The sequence below is a fragment of the Gorilla gorilla genome, chromosome 13 (assembly GCF_029281585.2).
Source record: "Gorilla gorilla gorilla isolate KB3781 chromosome 13, NHGRI_mGorGor1-v2.1_pri, whole genome shotgun sequence".
Taxonomy (NCBI): Eukaryota; Metazoa; Chordata; class Mammalia; order Primates; family Hominidae; genus Gorilla; species Gorilla gorilla.
The window spans coordinates 45,903,884-45,924,364 of record NC_073237.2 but is presented as its reverse complement, the minus strand read 5'-3'; the positions used below and the strand labels follow the sequence as shown (position 1 = coordinate 45,924,364).

General features: G+C 37.0%; 1 protein-coding gene and 1 pseudogene across 4 annotated transcripts in view; one reads left to right on the top strand and one right to left on the bottom strand.

Moving 5' to 3' along the window:
- ADAMTSL1 (ADAMTS like 1) overlaps positions 1-20,481 on the top strand; it is a 443,211-nt gene that overhangs the window by 54,412 nt on the left and 368,318 nt on the right. For all 4 annotated transcript variants that reach the window (XM_063696342.1, XM_055351516.2, XM_063696343.1 and 1 more), the window contains exon 3: positions 4,097-4,142. In XM_063696342.1, the coding sequence (XP_063552412.1) occupies positions 4,097-4,142 (46 nt within the window). The remainder of the gene's footprint in view (positions 1-4,096; positions 4,143-20,481) is intronic.
- LOC115935935 (uncharacterized) lies at positions 11,013-11,185 on the bottom strand (annotated as a pseudogene).

Here is a 20,481-nt window from a genome sequence, read left to right as displayed (position 1 = left end):
TTAACTTTCAAAAATATAAGCTTCTCTGCACTGAAGTTCTTTCACATTGTATTTTGCTGATGAACATGGTTTTCTTAGAGATGTTCCAATGTGTATCTACCTATGTTTTTCTAGAAACGGATTTACCAGAATTGAGAAGTAGTTTATAAACTGATATAATAACAACAAGGCACGGTCAACCTCAGGCCTATTCCCTTCTCAGCTTTCCGAATTTTTAGCTTAGTGTTAGTATACTATGTATCTTGAGCACATCATGTTCCTTTTCTTATTGTTTGATAGACTTAGGAGTTAGTCACGCCTAGATTCCAATCCCTGGTTCACTTTTCTGTGTATGTAACTTTAAGCCTCAGCTTTCTCTGCCTCAGTTTTCTCATCTATTAAGTAGGAATAATAAAATTTTGCGAGTTGTTGGAAGATTAGAGATAATATATGCAGAATACCTAACACTGGGCCAAATATCTATAGCAGGCACTGAATAAATAGTAGAGACTAGTTAGTGTTTCTATTATAATCCACAATTTAATAGTAGAGACTAGTGTTTCTGTTATAATCCACAATTTGATAATGTCTTTCAATAATGATCACCTTGCCATACTTAAGCATTACCACCTTAATATCATATTTCAGTCAAATTAAAGAAGCTCTCAAAAAAGTAATATATTAAAGGGAAGATAGTTCAGAGGCATCCATAAATTACCTGCAAATCCATATTAGGCATTAGACAACTACAGGATATTCTTTGGAAATTATGACAAGTGGGTTTCCTTTGCTTGCTTTTGTTTTGTTTTGCTTTTCCTAAATAATATTTAAATCAATCTTTTACATTCTGTGCAGATATCTCCTATTATTCAGTGATGCCTTTAAAATTTGTGTAGGTATTTGCAGGTTAAAATATCGGGGAAAAGGCTCATTTAAACTATTGAAACAAGTATTTTTCTGCTTTGTTTTATTTAGGAAGCAGTATCTCTGTAATAATCCCTTGGCATTTGAACAGAGCTTTTGTACATTATTTCAGTTGGTGATCCTAACTTTGTGCATAGGCATTCCTATATTCATTTGGCAGATAAGGAAACTAAGACCCTAAGAGAGCAAGAGGTTTATGCAAGTAGAAGAACAAAATCTATATCCCAGATCTTCAGCCTCCTAATTCAGATTTGTTTCCATAATTCTTTTCATGGATATAAGGTTAGGTAAAAAATTTAAAAAAAGGATGAAAAACCTATACTATTAAAGTCCCAATAGTTAACACCAGGGTTTACCTTTTAAAAGCAAAATCTCACCATTGAATCTCCTCCGTGTTAATACCTTCAGTGGTTCCCCTTTGTGTATTACAAAGTTCAAAATTAGAAGGTATTTCACTCACCTACTGCAATTCCCCACATAAACCCTAAATCCCCCGAAAACCAGAACTGTTTGAAAATCTACAGGCATGCCAAATCTTTTTGTGCCTCTACGCCTTTGCTTAGTTTCTTCTCCATATATCCTTGACCTCCTTTCAATAGCTATTATATTTTTACATCTATTATGTACTTAATTAATTTATCTAACATCTACATAATGCTTACTGTGTCCTAGGCACTGTCTGAAGTGATTCACAAATACTAACTCAGTTAATTCTCATAATTCCAGGAGATAAGTAATATCATCCCATTTTACCAAAGATAGAACTGAGATATAGAGCCAAGATTCTAGAAAGCAGAGCCTATTTTTAAACTGGGTACTCTTAATCACTGCACTGTGGTACATATGCAGCAGGAACTTCAAAATTGAAAAGCATACCACATTTTGCAAACACCAGTGTCTAGATGGGATGCTACCAAAGACCTTCCAGTTTTAGAATTCAATTACCTTGTAAATTTACCATCAGCTGGAACCTAGCTCTCATATTGTTGGAGTCAGAAACCTGATATTTTTCAGCAATAGCACCAAGAACACATCCTTTTCTTGGGGGTGTACTCACAATAACTCAGCCTATGAGATGAATATTTCAAACTAGAATGCCAGTTGATTAATTTACAGCAAAGAACAGAACTGTCCATCACATGGACAAGAGTACTCATGTCAGCATGGCCAGCACTCTCTGTTCTCAGCAGTCATGAAAATCCAGACCACTCTTGGCAAGTAGCTTGATCAACCTGACACCGTAATGAAGGGTAGTACTTGGATGAGCTGAATGTTCATCGATATCAGTAAGGTCAGCATGAGTCATCTATGTGGAGATTGCAGCAGTCTTGTCAATGGGACATGCAGGACTTGAAATTCATTGGCCTTTTGTCTAGGACATTGCTGGACTGGACACCGACAAACATGTGTCTTTGTCATGCTCCTTATTTCTATGGTTTCATGTGTGGCCAGCCATTCCTTTTCTATTTTTAATGCATAGTAATAGTCAGTCTGATTACAGTCAAGTCTTTAGGAATGGGACCCTTTCTATATTTTTAAGATAGTCTGTGTATAATTGTGTTGTCAGATGACATTTTCCTTCTGGTAACATTCTCAAGACCTAATACAAATACTATATGCATTTCTTACACCAAATTATATAATTAATTTTCTTAATAACAAAGACCAAGTCATATTCATTCTTCTTTGTATTCGTCATAGTAATTTCATTGCCAAACACATCACAGAAGCTCTGTGGACATTTATTGAACAAAAAAGTAAATTAGGAGGCATTAAAGCATTGTGATCATGAGTGTGTGAGCTCTGAAGCCAGATGGCCTGGTTTCAAATTTTAGCTCTACAACTTAACAGTTGTGTCATTTTGGCAAGTTACTTAACCTTCCTAAGCTTCAGTTTTGTCATCTGTAAAATGGATATGATGATGGTACTCTATCTCTCCGGGTTTTTGAGAATATTAAATAAATTTATACATATAACAAACTTATAAATGTACCTGGAATTCTAAAACTACTAGGTATTAGTATAATCATCCTCACAGGATTTTGTAGTGTATCTTTACTTTTTAAAAAATGTGTGACATATTTTGAAAAGAGTATAGTACTGTTTTTCATGATTTAAGTGTCAGCATTGAACATTTTATCAAAAGTTGATTGTTTTTGTTCATAGGAATGCAGTAAAATGGAAACTCTCATGTATTGCTGGTGGGAGTATGTAATGGTACAACTTTTATGGAATGCATTTTGGCAATATTTATGAAGAGCCTTACAAAAGTTCATTCCCTTTAGTCTAGTAATTCTCTTTCTAGAAATTTATCTATTCAAAAAACACAGTCAGAAACTTTGATAAAACACATGCACAAAGATGGTTTACCATACTATCATTTATCAAACACCAAAGTGGAAATTACTTAAATGACAAATAATGGAAGAATAATTATGCAAAAAATTACATCATTTGATAGAATATTATGTAGCTCTCAAAATGGTGTTTTTAAAGTTATTTAATACTGTGAGAAAATGCCTCCAAAAAATTTTAAGTGGAAACAAAAACAGGCTACAAAATTGCGTAAGTGATGTGATTTTTTTATTTATACTGGAAAGGACTAAATAAATCAAAATAATAGTGATTGTCTTTAGATGAGGCAACTACAGGGGACTTCTTTTTTTTCTTTTTGGTAATCTGTCTTTTCCAAAACCTCTGTAATGAGTATATATTTTATAAATACAAATAATTTTTTAAGAATTATGACTTTCCACATTTTTAGAATTATGATTTTAAGACATGTTGAATATTAATTCCATTAATTCCAATTTATTTTCAAGATCTAAGTTTTTCAGTGAAATATATCTTCAATTTTATATCAGAAATAAGAAGAAAGGATTCATTGAATATCAGTTTTTTCAGAAAAGTTTGTACTAATATCTATTTGATTAAATATGCACTAAATACTTATTTTGAAAATTTTTGAAACAAGATAAATACTTAGTTTTAACCCTTATAGAGAAATCAATTTACATCTATAACTTCTTTAAATCTGCTCAATTTGATTTTTAATAGTAACCCCTCTAAGAACATGCTTAGAAGAAAAGAGAGGCCCTTTTACTAGTATTTAGAGGAAATTTTTATAAGAAAATATTTCTGATTTTGAGCCTTTCATAAGTAGTAATATTTCTTTTTTCTTTTTGCAACTTAGGAGCTGTGAAGGAAGAAATATCCGATACAGAACATGCAGTAATGTGGTAAGTATAAGGTTCTGAGATTGTGATCATGTATTTTTGTTAGCACTGAATGGTGCTAAGCAGTTTTATATCCTGAGCAGGAAATCAACCAATTAGTATTTCACTGAGAGTTTTTATCTCATACTGTACTGATTATATGCAGGACTAAAATGATATTTTTAATGTTCCTCATTACAGACTTTTAATCATTTGAGCAGCTTGAAACTAACTAGACTATTTCAAAACAAGGACTCTACATTTCCTCCCTACTTTCTGCCTTTTTGCATATAGATCTCATGAGGATGAGTGAGAGGGTTGATAAAAGGGAAACCAGTTGGGGTATCATGAAATAAATATTTGTAAATCAAACTCAGATTTGACAAACTCATTCATTTATTCAACAAATATTATTCAGTGCCAACTATGTGTGAGGCACTACACCAGTACAAGAATAAATAACATATGGTCCCTCTTTTAAACATCTGTAGTATAGTAAGAGGTATAGAGAAAGAAGACAGATGTGCATTGCACATAACCATATTCTAAGAAAAAATATCACAAATGCCATAGGAAATAAATAAAGTTCTTTGTGGGCTAAAATAGAGAGAAATCTTAAAGGAAAAGGTGATTTGAGATAGGGCTTGGAGGACTGTGACTAGCCCATATTGGATTTGAAGGGTTGACAGTCAGTCCAATGGAGAGGACATAATGGGCAAGTTTGGAGGCAGGAATGTCTGAACACTAGTTTCAGCAGAGTTGAGTATAGCAGTATAAAAGAGAAGAATTGAAATATATTTTTGAGGTTATATCATAAAAAGATTCGAATGTTAGTCTTCAAAGTTTATATTAGTTCAGTGAATAATGGGAGTCACTAAGAGCAAGAGTATGATGTTACAGAGTTTCCCTTTTAGAAAGGTTAATTTTTTGGTGATACAAGGGTTGCACTGGAACAGGAAATGGATGAGGAGCAAGAAGTAATGAAGGCTTAAGCCTTCATTAGTAGTCACAGTTACTCAGGAGGCTGAGGCAGTAGGATCCCTTTAGCCCAGGAGTTCAAGACCATCCTGGGGAGCATAGCAAAACCCTTTCTCTTATAAGAAAGAAGAAGCAGAAGGAGGAGCACTTAAACCCAGAGGAAATACTAAATAGACACAAGAGAGATTAAAATTAAGTTGACTCTGCAAGACTTGAAAAGCATTTGAAATTAGAGTGATAAGTTGAAGTGGGAATAAAAGAAACAAAGAGGTATATGCATATTTAGGACTTTTGTACTTGCCGATCCCTCTGTTGAAGAAGCTCTTTCCTCAATATGATGGGCATTTTCATTATTCCACATTTCCCTTCCGCATTGCCCAGCAGATATTCTCTATGAGGGCTCCACCCCTGCAGCAGACTTTTGCCTGGACATCCAGGCATTTTCATACATCCTCTGAAATCTAAGCAGAGGTTCCCAAACCTCAATTCTTCTGCACACCTGCAGGACCACCACAACATGGAAGCTGCCAAGGCTTGGGGCTTGCACCTCCTAAAGCAATGGCCTGAGCTGTACCTTGGCCACTTTTAGCCACAGCTGGAGTGGCTGGGACACAGAGCACCAAGTCCATCCAGAGGCTGCCTAGAGCAGGGGGCCACAGACCTGGCCCAGGAAACCATTTTTCCCTTCTAGGCCTCTGGGACTGAGATGGGAGGGACTTCCAGGAAGGTCTCTGACATGATCTGGAGACATTTTCCCCATCGTCTTGGTGATTAACATTCATCTCCTCATTACTTGTGCAAATTTTTGCAGCAGGCTTGAATTTCTCCCAGAAAAAAATTTTTTCTATTTCATCATCAGGCTGCAAATTTTCTATAGTTTTATGCTCTGCTTCCTCTTGAATGCTTTGTCACTTAGAAATTTCTTCTGCCAGATACCCTAAATCATCTCTCTCAAGTTCAAAGTTACACAGATCTCTAGGGAAGGGGCAAAATGCTACCAGCCTCTTTGCTAAAGCATAAACAAGAATCACCTTTGCTTTAGTTCCCAACAAGTTCCTTTTCTCCATCTGAGACCACCTCAGCCTGGACTTTGTTGCCCATATCACCATCAGCATTTTGGTCAAAGCCATTCAACAAGACTGTAGGAAGTTCCGAACTTTCCCACATCTTCCTGTCCTCTGAGCCCTCCAAGTATCTAGGAAGTTCCAAACTTTCCCACATTTTCCTGTCTTCTTCTTAGCCCTCCAAACTGTGCCAGCCTCTGCCAGTTACCCAGTTCTAAAGTCACTTCCACATTTTCAAGTATCCTTATAGCAGCACCCCACTCCTGATACCAGTTTACTGTATTAGTCCGTTCTTATGCTGCTTTAAGAACATACCCAACACTGGGTAATTTGGAAAAAAGAGATTTAATTGACTCACAGCTCTTCAGGGGTGGGGATTGTAAGTAGGAAACTTACAATCATGGCAGAAGGGGAAGCAAACACATCTTTCTTCACAGGTGTCAGGAGAAAGAAGAATGAGAACTGAGTGAAGGGAGAAGCCCCTTATAAAATCATCAGATCTTGTGAGAACTTACTATCATGAGAACAGCATGGGGAAAATTGTCCGCATGAGTCAATTATCTCCACCTGGTTCTTCCCTTGACATGCAGGGATTATGGGAAGTACAATTTAAGATGAGATTTGGGTGGGGACACAGCCAAACCATATCAGACTCTGACCTCATATTACTTAAAATCCATAGCACTCCATGAGCCAAAATCTTTATAGCTTGTAGAATCAAATTGACGCTGAATTTTTTTAATGAGAATCTAGATTCTTCAAATAATTTGAAGCTTTATTTTCTTGCTTTTAGTGATAACAGAAGCAGCATTGCGAAAAAACACACAAAACAATTTTAAGAAAGAATATTTTCATGATCACATCCCAGTTTTTCAAATTTGGAAGTTTAGAACAATTCAGTTAAATATTCTTTGTTAGATGCTTGATTTGGAAAAACTTGAGAGTCTCTTAGCTAAATCACCACGGTCATCTTTAGTCCCTGGACAGCTTCCTTGGGGCACTTCTGAACTACTTCATCTCCAAAGATTCAGCCTCTTTTCCTATTTTTTGTAGAACTGCTACATATAACTTTTTGGGGAGTTCATATTCCCCAGGGTAATATGAGGAGTAGAAAACATCTCCCCAGTTTCCCTTTTTTTTTTTTTCCTGAAAAGCAGCTCACAGGCTTTTAAAAATTTATTGCCAACAACTCTATAAGTAGTTTGTCGATACAAGAAAGTTAAAGTTCCCATAATGTTTGCATAGTTCTCATAGTCATGGTACTTTCTTACTTTCTGTGTAGCTGGTTCAAGAAGACTATTTTCATTCCTAAAGACAGAGTTTATCTAATCTTTCCCATTTTACAGTTCCCTGCTCTATTCTAAGGAAGCAGCAAGGTGCTCCATCTCTGGAAGGAAAAACAAAGATGCTATTGGTAGAAAATAGGTGTGAGCTAGCAAACCAGTCAAACAGGTCATTTAGGTCTCAGAGATTTCACCACAAGACTAAGTGAAGGAGGCTCTTAAAAAGGTTTTCTTAGGTCATATCTTCATGTTAAACCTCAAATTTGAACCCCTTGAACTTAATTAGGGATTTTAAAGTGACTTCCAATGTGTTTAGAGTACTTATAAACTGTTTCTTTTGCACTATTCTTAAGGTTCATATGAGTTGGTATTTAGGAGGCAGTGACCATAATTAGCAACATAATAGGCCACACTGCTTGTGGTAGCTGGTGATGCTCTTAATTTCTTTATTAAATTCTTTGTTGCTCACTATAACATTTTACTGTTTTTAAGACAACAATATGTATTAAGCCCAAGAATTCTTCTTGGTCCTGGGGTTCATTGTTAAATAAAACCAAGACCCAATTCTCCTGAACCTTTCATTCTAATGGAGAAAAAGAGATTACAAACAAGCATGCAAACAAATTATTTAAAAGGAAATATATCAGATAGCAGTTGGTGCAATGCAGAGAATTAAGCTATTGGTAGCTAGTTCAGAGAGGAGGTTCAGAAAATCCACTTGAGGAGTAACACTTAAATAACAAGAAGAAAACAGCTATATGAATACTTAAGGAGTATCAATCCAGAAAGGACAGCTAGTGCAAAGGCTGTGAAGTACAAGAGAGTTTGCTGTGTCAAGGAAATCATAAAGCCAATATACCTAAAGTCTAGTGGGCAAGAGGAAGAGTATTGGAAGATAAGAAAAAATCAAAACCAGAGGTAGGTGGGAGCTAGATCATGCAGGACACTGTAAAGTACTTACGTTATATTTTAAGTACAAAAATTAGCTGCTGGATGGCCAGGCACCATGGCTCACACCTGTAATCCCAATGTTTTGGGGGTGGAGGGGTGAGGCAGAAGGGTCACTTGAGGCCAGGAGTTTGAGACTAGCCTGAGAAACATAGCAAGACCTTGTTTCTATGAAACAAAAACAAAATGTTAGCATGCTGGTGTGTACCTGTTGTCCCAGCTACTAGAGAGGCTGAGGCGGGAGGATTGCTTGAGCCCAGGAGTTTGAAGTTGCAGTGAGCCTTGTTTACACCACTGCACTCAAGACTGGAAGACAGAGCAAGACCTTGTCTCTATTTAAAAAAAAAAAAAGAAGAAGGAAGAAGAAGAGAAGAAAGAAGAAGAGGAGGAAGAGGAAGAAGAAGAAGGAAGAAGAAAAGAAAGAAGAAGAGGAGGATGAGGAAGAAGAAGAAGAAGGAGGAGGAGGAGGAGAAGGAGGAAGCTCCTGGATAATTTTAAGCAGGGGAGAGTAGAACGGGACTTATAATGAAAAAGATAGGTTTGGCTGCAGGCTCACTCTGGAGAATGGATGCAAAGCAGGGGGAAGGAGCAGAAATTCCAGGAGGGGGATCACTGCGGTAGTTCAGGTAGGTGCTAATGGTTGTGTGGACTAGAGTGGCTCTGGTGGGAGGACTTGGGTATGTTCTAGAGATAGAATGGTTTTTCCTAAGTTACGGTGCCTCATCCTCAATTTGACATGATTCACTCTTGTGATCTCCAGCATTGTTGTGTGGAACAGGAGGCAAAGGCCACGGCATTATAGCCAGAGAGAACAGAATGATCATGGAAAATTTATAATTTCTTTGAGCCTCAGTTTCTACACTCAAACAGTGAGAGATTTGAAATGAATGACCTCAAAGGTCCCGTCCACCTCTGAAATTCTATAATTCTTAAGAAGTATCATATCTGGGCTATAGTAGATTTGGATCTGAATGCAGATTAATGAAGATGTCTATGCTAGTTTAGTAACTGGCATGACTATAGTGAAAAGATTCATAGCAAGGGATAAAGTAGAGTCAGAGCAAAGAGAGTCAATGTGGAGAGTGGAAGCAAAGTTCTCATCCTTGCTGTACAATTGACCATCCATCTTGACTGGTGATTCTCATTGAGGTTGTGAAAATTCATGGCATTCACAGAGTTGTTCATGTGTTTATTAACAGTGGGCATAAGGTAGATTCCCATTTGGTCTATTTGTCTATTTTTCTCATAAGGCCTTTGTATATCACAAAGTCAGGAAACACTTGGTGCTTTATGTCAAGGATCAAACGGAACATATGGAAGAAACAATAACTCTGCTACAGGTCTTCCTTGGTCAGAATTTGAAAGAAACTGTTGAAACAACATTCAGACCAGAGAAATACCCGTGAAGTCTAGAGAGATGCTCTAGTAAATAATAACAACTGCAAGAGTTGGTCAGTGAGCCACCTCTTTCCAGCCAACGCTTGGCTCTTTCCAGCCAAGAGGCACTCTAAAATGGGAAGTAGGCTACTAAACTTTCCCATAATCTAGTCCTTATTATTCTAGCAGTTGAAAATAAGGCATGATGCTACTTGCCAGGGTCATTTATTTTTTGCTTATTCACTTATTCATTCTCTTGATCAATCAGTTTTAAAACAGCATTTATTGAACACCCAACTCCTGTTCTGTACTAGGGATATTAGGAGTTGCCACCATCGATAAAGAGATAGACAGCCTGCCCTTGGAGGAAGTCAGAGGCTAGGAGAAAAGACAAATACACAAACACAAAACTAAATAAAATATGATGCACGCTATCAGTATGGAGGTAAGAACAAAGTGCTAAGTCATGGAAGGACCATGTCTGATTCTTTCACCACTGCATACTCAGGGTCTGGCATTCAGTGTCTGACACCATGCCTCTTGCACTGTGAACCGGGAAACGCAGAAAACTCACAGAACTGCCTCAGGTTATTTTAAATATTCAAGGGAAACATATCAAGACTTAACATATGTTGAACACTCTTTGAACTATTTGATCATGCTGTATTCCTTTCTATGACATCTCATCTTTGTAAAGCTGGGTTTGCTTTGATAAAAAGCAAGTACTGTGAGAAAAACAACATGGAATAGGAAACAAGAATGAGGATTGTCCCATCTGATTCCAGGCTTTGGGATGTAGTACAGGCGCACACATCCCATTAGTAAATAAATGTTATTTATGAATGAAGTAAAATAGTACTTTTCTCTCAAGTTATAAGCATTGTTTTTTCAAATGGCTATTAAATCATCAGGACACAAATATATATTAAGTTGCTTGGACCTAACTGCTTAATAAATGGAATGTTTGGTATTCCTGTTGGCCTAGGAGTACCACAAAAAACTTACCCAGACATTAATGGTGCTGTAAACAGAAATTAAGAGCCTCTGATCCAACTCACTGTAGTCATTCAACACTTAGGATGAATAAAAAAATGCATGACATTCTAAATAAGGTGACAGTTGAGCTGAGCTTTAAAAGATGAAAGGGATTTTTTCAGGCTGCAATGAGAGAGAGGGAGAGAGAGTTAGTTTTCTGAAAAATGGAAGTAGAGTCAACAGTATCCACTGGGATTTACCAGGTCTCAGGCACTTTTTCTAGGCACTGAGGTATAATATTAACAGAGAAAGATAATGCCCCTGTTCTTATGAAGCTTATATTATAGTGTGAGAGGCAGATGATAAAGTTTTAAAAGATGACAGTTTCATATAGTGAATGATTATGCTACACTTGATCTTAGCCAAAAGGCCGAGAAGCGATAGTGAATGATTATGAAAGAAATAAAGCAGAGTAATGGGATAGAGAGTGACACAGGGATGGAGGGTTGCTCTACATGAGGTGGTCAGGAAATTCTCTCTGAGGTGACTTTTAAATGTCCTTAGTATGTTTGGAAGGTGAGGCATGAAGGAGCCCAGCTTATTTGGGGGCCTGTGGGCCATTTTATCAGGTGCAGTACAAGGTATGTTGTGGGGAAAGAAGTGGGATATTTATCTGTGCTGAAGAGCCTGAACTTAGCCCCAGATGTTATTTCATAAGGGACATTCTTAGCCCCTCACTCAGAGTGATGAGCTTTGGAAGAACAGAAGGCTGAAAGAAAACTTGGTGACTCTATCTACCCCTTCTGTGCATTTCTCTTCTCCCAGGCCTGGTCTGCCAGTCTCAGGTGAAATATATCCAAGGCAGGAGAGGGATTTCTTAACCTCAGGTAGGAAGACTCTTAAGTGAGAAAGAAATTCTAATTGCAGGAATGTTGACTTCTTCCTAATAAATGTGCCAAATCCCCCACCTACTAGAGAGGGCCTCCAAGAACCTGGCTGCTGCTTCACCCTGCCACAGACAGACTCTCTCCAGTAGTGGACCAAAGAAATATACTTCTCCCCAGACCCACCCATGCTTCAATCTTTCCTGACCTACCCAGCTGAAAAACAGAAATTTCCCTCATACTGTATAACCTCCCCTGAGATAGACATTGCTCTCATGTTAAAGTCAGATGGGACATGTCTTTTCTAAGTCACTTGATGAAGGCTTGATTTGTACACTGATATAACAAAATTGGGAGCAGGCTCTCCTATCTTTCAGAGTCTGCATGCATTCTGCATTTGGACAGTCTCTAAAAGGCTATTACGATGTATGAGTGGCAGGCGCAGTGGCTCATGCCTGTAATCCCGGCACTTTGGGAGGCCGAGGCAGGCAGATCACCTGAGGTCAGGAGTTAAGACCAGCCTGGTCAACATGGTGAAACACCGTCTCTACTAAAAATACAAAAATTATCTTGACGTTGTGGTGGGCACCTGTAATCCCAGCTACTCGGGAGGCTGAAGCAGGAGAATCGCTTGAAACCAGGAGGTGGAGGTCGCAGTGAGCTGAGATCGTGTCGTTGCACTCCAGACTGGGCAACAAGAGCAAAACTCCATCTCAAAAAAAAAAAAAAAAGATGTATGGGTGGGAGGAGTGTGGAGAGTAATTTAAAGGATCTATTTTTCACTTTTTCAATCCCATGGATAATGAGGACTTAAAGCAGTGTTATGTAGCAGAAAGAACATGGGCCCTCTTGAATCCTGAGCTACCACTTACCAGTTATGTGCTTTCAAACGCATTTATTAACCTCTCTCAATCTCAGTTTTCTTACATATAAAAATATCCTTCTAATATATGTACAAACAGAAAATGTTAATACAATGTTAATGGTAATTTTAAAATTGGAAACAAATGGAGGATGGCTGGTTAAATAAGGTGTGATATGTTCATAGCATGGAATGCTATACAGTCATTAAAAAGATTAAGGTGGATCTATTTGTACAAACCTGTGAGTTCTTCCAAATTATCTTGTTAAAAGTTTAAAAAAGCAAATTGTGGAGTAATAACCTATAGTATGATCTCAGTTTTTAATAATCCCCAGACTGAAATGTGTCTGGTTGTGTGGCACCATCCCAAGGCATTGAAGGACACACATCCAACTGATCATCTAATACAGAGCAGGGAGGGACTGAATAAGTTAGAGGGACTTTCATTTTTTATTCTATACGCTTTTATAGTGTTTTAATTTTTTATAATGAACACATATTCCTGTATTTGTAGTATAATTTTAAAGAAAATACAAAACAAAAGAAGATGAGGTTGGGAGAAAATATTTTATACATAATTGAGTTTTTATTTGTTTTTGAAACAAAGAAAAAAAATACCACCTCCCAGAGTTCTGCTGAGGATTATGTGAGAAAATGTCTAAAATGCACTCAGCCTCGTACCTGACTCAGTCATGTTGGCTCTACTCTTCCTCATTACCTGTTATGTTTTGAATTATGTCCTCATTCCATTATGTGTTGGAATCCTAAACTCCCATACCTCAAAATGTAACTATATTTGGAGTTGTGGTCTTTAAAGATGTAATTAAGTTAAAATAAGGTCATTAAGGTGGGCCCTAAATCAATATGACTGGTGGTCTTTAAAGAAGATATTAGGATGCAGATACACAGAGAGAAGACATGTGAAGACACAGAAGAAGGCTGCCTTCCACAAGCCAAGGAGAGAGCCCTCAGTAGAAACCAACCTTGCAGACCCCTGATGTTGGCCTCCTAGACTCTAGAATTGTATAAAAATAAATTTCAGTTGTTTAGCTCACCCAGTCTGTGGTATTTTCTTATGGCAACCCTAGTCAACTAGTATACTACCTTTCTTCAACTTCCTCCTCTCTTCTGACAAAGTACTCTTTCTGAAAGACTACATTATTTTTTAAAAACTGAAAATTAGATCACTTTGAAATTCCAAAGATCAGCCTTATTCTATGGTATCATGGGTAATTTCTCCTGATTGTTTTGCCAAGTGACAAGTTCCAGGTATTCTGGAAGGAGAATGTTAGACCTCATTTCCGGCAGAACTGCAGGCTTATAATGGCCCTTCCTTTGGACGAACTCTAGAAAAACAGACTTTCTATACAATGCCCAGTTATTAGGCTGGACAGTCAGGTCTCTGGCAACTATCATGGCTTGGCTGTTCTTTGGCCAAATACTTGATTGGAATTGCTGTATATTCTCAGAATTATATCCCAGGGGACAAATCAGGATCCACCAAAAGAAGTCTAACTTACTGTAAAGCCGGGATGAATGTAGGATGGTGACTAAACTCATTATAGGACATTGTGGTTTGTGTGTTTCTCCTTTTTGGAGTTGAGAAGAACTGCTGTTGCTAGAACAAAAGGATGTTCTTTAGGCAACACATCTGCAAAAAATCCTAATTTCTCTGATTTGACCCACAGCCTTTTTTTTTTATGCTAAAATTAGCTAACAAAGGGAAACAATGTTTCTGAAAAGAGAAATGATGAGTGACTTTGATTGTTTCTCTGAGGGCAGAGCTCCTATCCAACCTGTGATAACATCAAAGCTAAATAAGTTTTCAGTATCTTGCAAATAAATTAATCTCTAAATGCAATTGTACAGCATGCCATGTGGACAACTGGAGGTTGACTTTGGTTCAAAACACATCATTTCTTTTTCGCTAGTTAAACACTGAGCATTCAGAGTAATGGTTGAAAATATTTGCGGCAATTACTCTGGGAAAAAAACCCTCATATTTTATGACTAACTGTTTTATCATTTGTGGCATAAAGAAATAAACATTTTTTTAATGATTCACAGATTCCTTCATTTGGTGGATCTGGTGGCTATAGATCTCCCTGCAGCGCTTGCTGCCAGGCAGCTGGCCAAGTTCACTGGGTACCCCCCAGCCCCAGTAAGTTAGGCCTTCTGCTTTTCCTCTCCCCTCTGCCTTCTCCTGACTGTGGCACACATTTCTTTTTTAATGCTTTTTCTGACATGTCTTTATTTTACTCCTCCTTATTCTCTCTCCTATCCCTTCTCCTTAATGTGTTCTCAATTTCTTATCCTCTGCTTCAACTCTGACTCTCGGGAGGGTTCTGGTATGAACACTCGTCAGTGGAAAGAATACAGGCTTGGGGGCTCTGTTACTTACTAACTTTGTGGTTTGGGGCAAGCTCTTCAACTTCTTGTAGCCTCAGTTTCCTCAATCTTAAAGTGGAAATAATAGTAATGCTCAGTTATAGTATTCCTTTATAGGAATCAGTGCAACAATGGAAATACATGGGAAATAATAAATTTTAGTTCTTTCTTCCACGTTGCCTTGGTAAAAGATAAGTGAGTGACACTCTTACAAGAAACAGGGCCCAATGAAACCACAGCCCACAGTATCACATCAGCATTAAACATTTCCTTCCAGAAAAGTTATATTCCTTGGCTAAGGACAATTTCACTCTTGTTCATAACTCAAGGTGATATAATAAAAAACTCCAAATTGTTAGGGAACATATGAAAGGGAATATATTAGTAAAACTGATTTCTGCTTGATGGCATCTTTCTAGTATACTTAAAGGGCCATAGGAGATATTGTCCCCTAAATTGATCACAGTTTTTTTTTTCAGCCAGCATCATCCCATGGAGACCACCAGAGCGGGGGTTAGCAATAGTTGTAAATGACCATTGTGTGATATGAGCTGGCATTCCTGGCCTGAAGAGTCACACCTTCCAGCTCACTTGTGTGATGCTGACTGACAAGCAATCACCTATATTACTGTCTTGTGGATTAATGGCTAATGCCAAGCATCTACTCTCCTTGACTCTTAGTATGAATAGGAATGCCTACTTGGCCAACCCATAATTTCCCTCAATATTACCATGATCAGTTGTTATATTGAGACCCACTCAGCTAGAGCTAACTCCTATTATTAATGACAGAGTAATGACTAAATGCATGTTTGAAGAAAAGAAAAATCATTCAACAGCTCAACTTTCAACTGATGAAGAGAATTAAGAATGAGACCATCGTTTCCACAGGGTTGAAAATTATTAGATTGAGAAAAGCTGATATGAGTCCCCTCTCCTGGCTAGCTCCACGAGCTTAGGCAGACAGCTTTCATCTCTGTCTGCCACAATCCCCGTTATTGAAAATGACAGATAAAGACTGATTACATACCTCAAAGAGAACCTGGCAAAGCTATAGACTCATAGAATGTTAGAATTAGAGAAGAATTAGTATATTTGGGTTGTCTGCCCTGTGCCAGGCATGGTACCTTATGACCTTTTGCCCCAAACTCATTCAATTCTCACAACTACCTTGAAAATTGGGCATTACCTTAATTCTACAGATAAGGAAATTGGAACATTTAAAGACATGAAATGCCTTATTTAGGCTACACAGCTAAGGAAGGAGTGGTCCTGTCAGGTTTGTAAATGCCGAAGCACATGCTCATTTCACCATAACACCAGGAGCTATATGGTGATCTAGACTAATTCTCATTTAGTAAACAGCAAAACTGAGATACAAAAAGTTTAAGGCTCAAGCATTTTTACAAGATATGCTTTTTTGTTTTAAGAAAAGAGATATTCAAACAAGTCTATTGTAGCAATTATAATTCTTCAAGGCTAGAAGTACATGAACTGCTGAGAATTTTTAATGTGCAAATTAAATACAGCAGAAAAAGCAAATCCAAGAATCCTTGCTGAAAACATCTCTAATTCCCTCTCCTTTGAGCGTCTCTGACTGTCAAGAGGATATACATTTATTAAGTCAATACTCCTCAGAATTTACTTTCTCAAGTCCTAGCTTCTGAATTTCATAAAAAGAATGCTGGCCTCTAGTGAACCAGATAGAAGCTTGAAGCAGGGATTTGAGAATAATTTAGAAAGAAATTACTACTGCAGTTCATCCCTTGGCAAGGCCCTACGGAATGAAACCAAATAAGCTGCCATGCCTAGGTTGCTAACGTGCAAATACTTGCATGTGCTCAGCCTGGTTTCTGTAAGCCTAGAAACGATAAGCAGCATCAAATCTTCTCATTAACACCAAGATGTGCTGAAACTCAAGCAGCATGAACTTGTAGGTTTTTCCCTCCAAGACATCACTTTGTGCTGGGTACTATAAGCAAGGGTCATTATTTAATTAGTTAACAAGTTTTTGTACTATCATTCTAGCAATCTTGTCCTTCTTATGTTTTCCTTTGCATTTTAAACATTCCCTTTCTTTTAAGAGGAAATTGTGAAACTTAAAGAGGTTATCTTTGAGGTTTGGCTATATTTTTCTTTATAATCTTGCTATGAGCAGTAACTACGTATGGCTGTTGGAGAGTGTTTAGTTTGGGTTTCAACTCAGTTGAGAGTTTTGAGTGAAATATGGTCATCACAGTGGGAAGGCTAAAGAGGCATTATTATTTTCATTATTATTGTTTTTTTAGAGACAGGATCTTGCCTGTCCCCCAGGCTGGGGTGCACGGGTACAATCACAGCTCACTATAACCTCAAACTCCTGGACTCAAGTGATCCTCTCATTAAAAAGCATTATTAGGTTCCTTTTCCTTTGAATCTTCACTGAGTAAATATACTTTATAGCTCTTTAACACCCGTATCCAACAACATACCAACATCCCTTTCCCAAGCAGCATATTCATTACCAAAAAACTTCTTCCTTCCCCAAATAGAAATTTTTAAAAGAAAGATATCACTGTTTTACAATGTGTAATTTATAACTTTTTATTTTTTCTCCCATTAAAATATGACTAGGATTTATTTACTTTGAATTGTTATAGATATTGGAAGTAATTTAGACAAAACTGTCAATTCTTATAGAACAGTATTTTGAAAAAACTATTTTTAAGCTACTTTTTATATCTGACTTCGTGACTGGGCAATGAAGACAAGCAGCCAGATTTCTAGGCACGCCACCCCTGTTTCATTCAAAACAACTCTGCTTTTAACTGCTGTATTTATTAGCATCCTATGTAGATTTCTTTGGAAGAAAAATAATTATTCAACAACAAAAATAAAGTTTGAAAACACCTGCTTTATGATATCTCATAAGGTCTTCTAAATTTTGCATGGCTATTTCTAGGTAAGAAATTCTCCAATAAATGTCTATTCTGTACAATTCTAATTGCCAAGAAGATGTTTCTTAGAGCAAAATGATGTGTACTTTCTTATTACCATTTAATTTACTATAGCAGATCGTTTTTGACTACATGCAAAGCATTGCTCTAGGAGCAAATGAAAATAAGAAAATGTATGTAAGACTTTGTACTCTCAAATGTTTTAAAATTGGAGGGAGGAAGAGAATAAAGACAAAAATATAGATAGGATTTGATGCAGAATAAGTTACAAAAGTATAACAGAAGAGCTCAGAGGACATCTATGCAATCTATTAATATCTTAATATCTATTCATCCTCCCCTTTCCAAGCAAGCAACAATCACAGATTAAATATAAAATGATAAAACCAGTGGCATAGCCAGGTTCAAAAGCAAGAGAAAAAGTCCATGGACCAAAAATGGAAAATAAATGCAAGATGGTGAATAGTGCTGATTTCATAGGCTTTTTGGCTCCAAGACTGAAATAAAGCAAAGATTGGCAGTAGCTTGACTCTGGTAGGATACCAGGGTTGAATTTCCTTCACAGAAGAAGCAGGACCTAAGCCAGGTAGAAAACTTGATGTCAGGAGTTTCGAGGAGGCTCTCTGTTGTGAAGAGAGGCTGTACATTAAAAAAAAAAAAAAAAAAAAAAAAGACAGTTGCCAGTTGCCTAGGATGAGAGCTTTCTCTGAAATTGTGTGTCTAAAAGAGGCTGGTTGATAGACATAGATACCATGTCATGAACTGAAACTCTACCAAGCCATACTTTCCCTCTGGGTCTAGACTTGCAATTTCTTCATTATGGATTAAAACCCAAAATTTTAGTGCAGTATCTGATTCTGGACCAGGGGCCATGTGAACCATATGGAGATAATCATAAAACCATTGGAACAGGCAAAGACAGGGAGAACAAAAGGAAAACAAACAGCTTTTCACTAAAAATGAGCCTGCAAATAAAAATTTCAAAACATAGGAAAAAAATATATATATAATACCAAGAAAGACAACAAAATTAACGTTCACACCAGATAAAATTCTGTGAAACAGTTTGACAAAGACTTTAAAATTAATAAAGTCAATCCTCTTTATTGATGGATCCTTGCAATTGTGAATTGTCTACTTACTAAAATTTGCTTGTAACCCCCCAAATCAACACTTATGGCGCATTTGTGGTCATTCATGGGCATGTGAAGAAAAGTGAAATCTCTGAGTCGCTGAATGAGCATGTTCCCAGCTGTGGTTGAACAAGGGACACTCTGCCTTCCTGTTTGAGCTCTCATACTGTAAACAAGTGTCCTTTTGGCATTCTATTTAGTGTCAAGTTTTTCACGTTTATTTTTGTGCTTTTTTGGTGATTTCATTGTTTAAAATGGCCCCGAAGCATATGCTGAAGCACTGTCTAGTGTTTGTAAGCTCAAGAAAGCTGTGATGTGCCTTATGGAGAAAATGTGTGTGTTAGACAAGCTTCCTTCAGGCCTGAATTACAGTGCTGTTGGATGTGAGTTTCATGTTAATGAATCAACAATCTCTACAAGGAGTGTTTAAAAACAAACATACATTAAATAAGGTTATCTACAGATCAGTTAATTAAAATGTTGTGACCAGAGACTTGAAGGAACTGTATTTCTCCCTAAGTGCAATGGTTCATTATTTGCTAATTCAGCATTTATGGTGATTTTCTAGAACGTAAGTGACACAAATAATGAGTATTGACTTTATGTTGAAAAGAAACACATTAAGAAATAACAGTGCTTAAAAATAAAGAATAAATTAGGGAGTAAAGACAGAAATAAAGCATTAAATAGATGAAGAAAATAAATTATTAGAAATTTGCAATTCAAAAATCTAGTAATTGAAATAAAAATTTATCCATAGATAGGATAAATTCCAAACAAGATGCAGAATCAGTGAAAATTTGAAGATAGAAGTTAGAAACTTTACCCAAAATATAGGCCAAAATTCCAAAATATATAATACAGAAGAGCCCTTAAGAGATACAGAGAGTGTATAAAAGGCTCCAATATACATCAAATAGGAGTGTTCAATGAGAAGGGGCAGAATTCCATTTAGAATATTCCAGAGAGGAAAAAAATAGTTATCAGACTAAAGTTGCAATGAAAGTGCTGAACAGGAAAAATAAAAATACATAACCAGACATATCATGGTCAAACATCAGAAGGAGATTCCAACTTTAGGATAAGGGGGAAATAGTAAAAGCTACCAGAGAAAAGACAAAGTACCCACAAAAGAATGAAACTTAGACTAAAGGCTGAAACTTCTCAGTCATAATGGAGTCTAAAAGATGAGTTAATATCTTCAAAATATGAATGGAACGTAACTGTCAGTGTAGAATTTTGTACTCTCAACTTTCAATGAAGAGTGTAGGCAAAATACAAACATGTCCTGATCTACAAAGATGAGCATTAACTACCAATGGACTTTCACTAACGTAATTACTACAGGCTACATTTGAGGAAGAAAAATATAGGAAAGGTGGGTGAAAAGCAAAACAATGGTGATCCCCAAAGGGTTATGAGAGTGTGTATATGTATGTATGTATGCATGTTACATGGCTTCTCTTCAATAATATTTCTGGTATTCTTGTCCTAATGAGTATCTGGGACTATTGAACTTCCCCAACCCTTTGAAG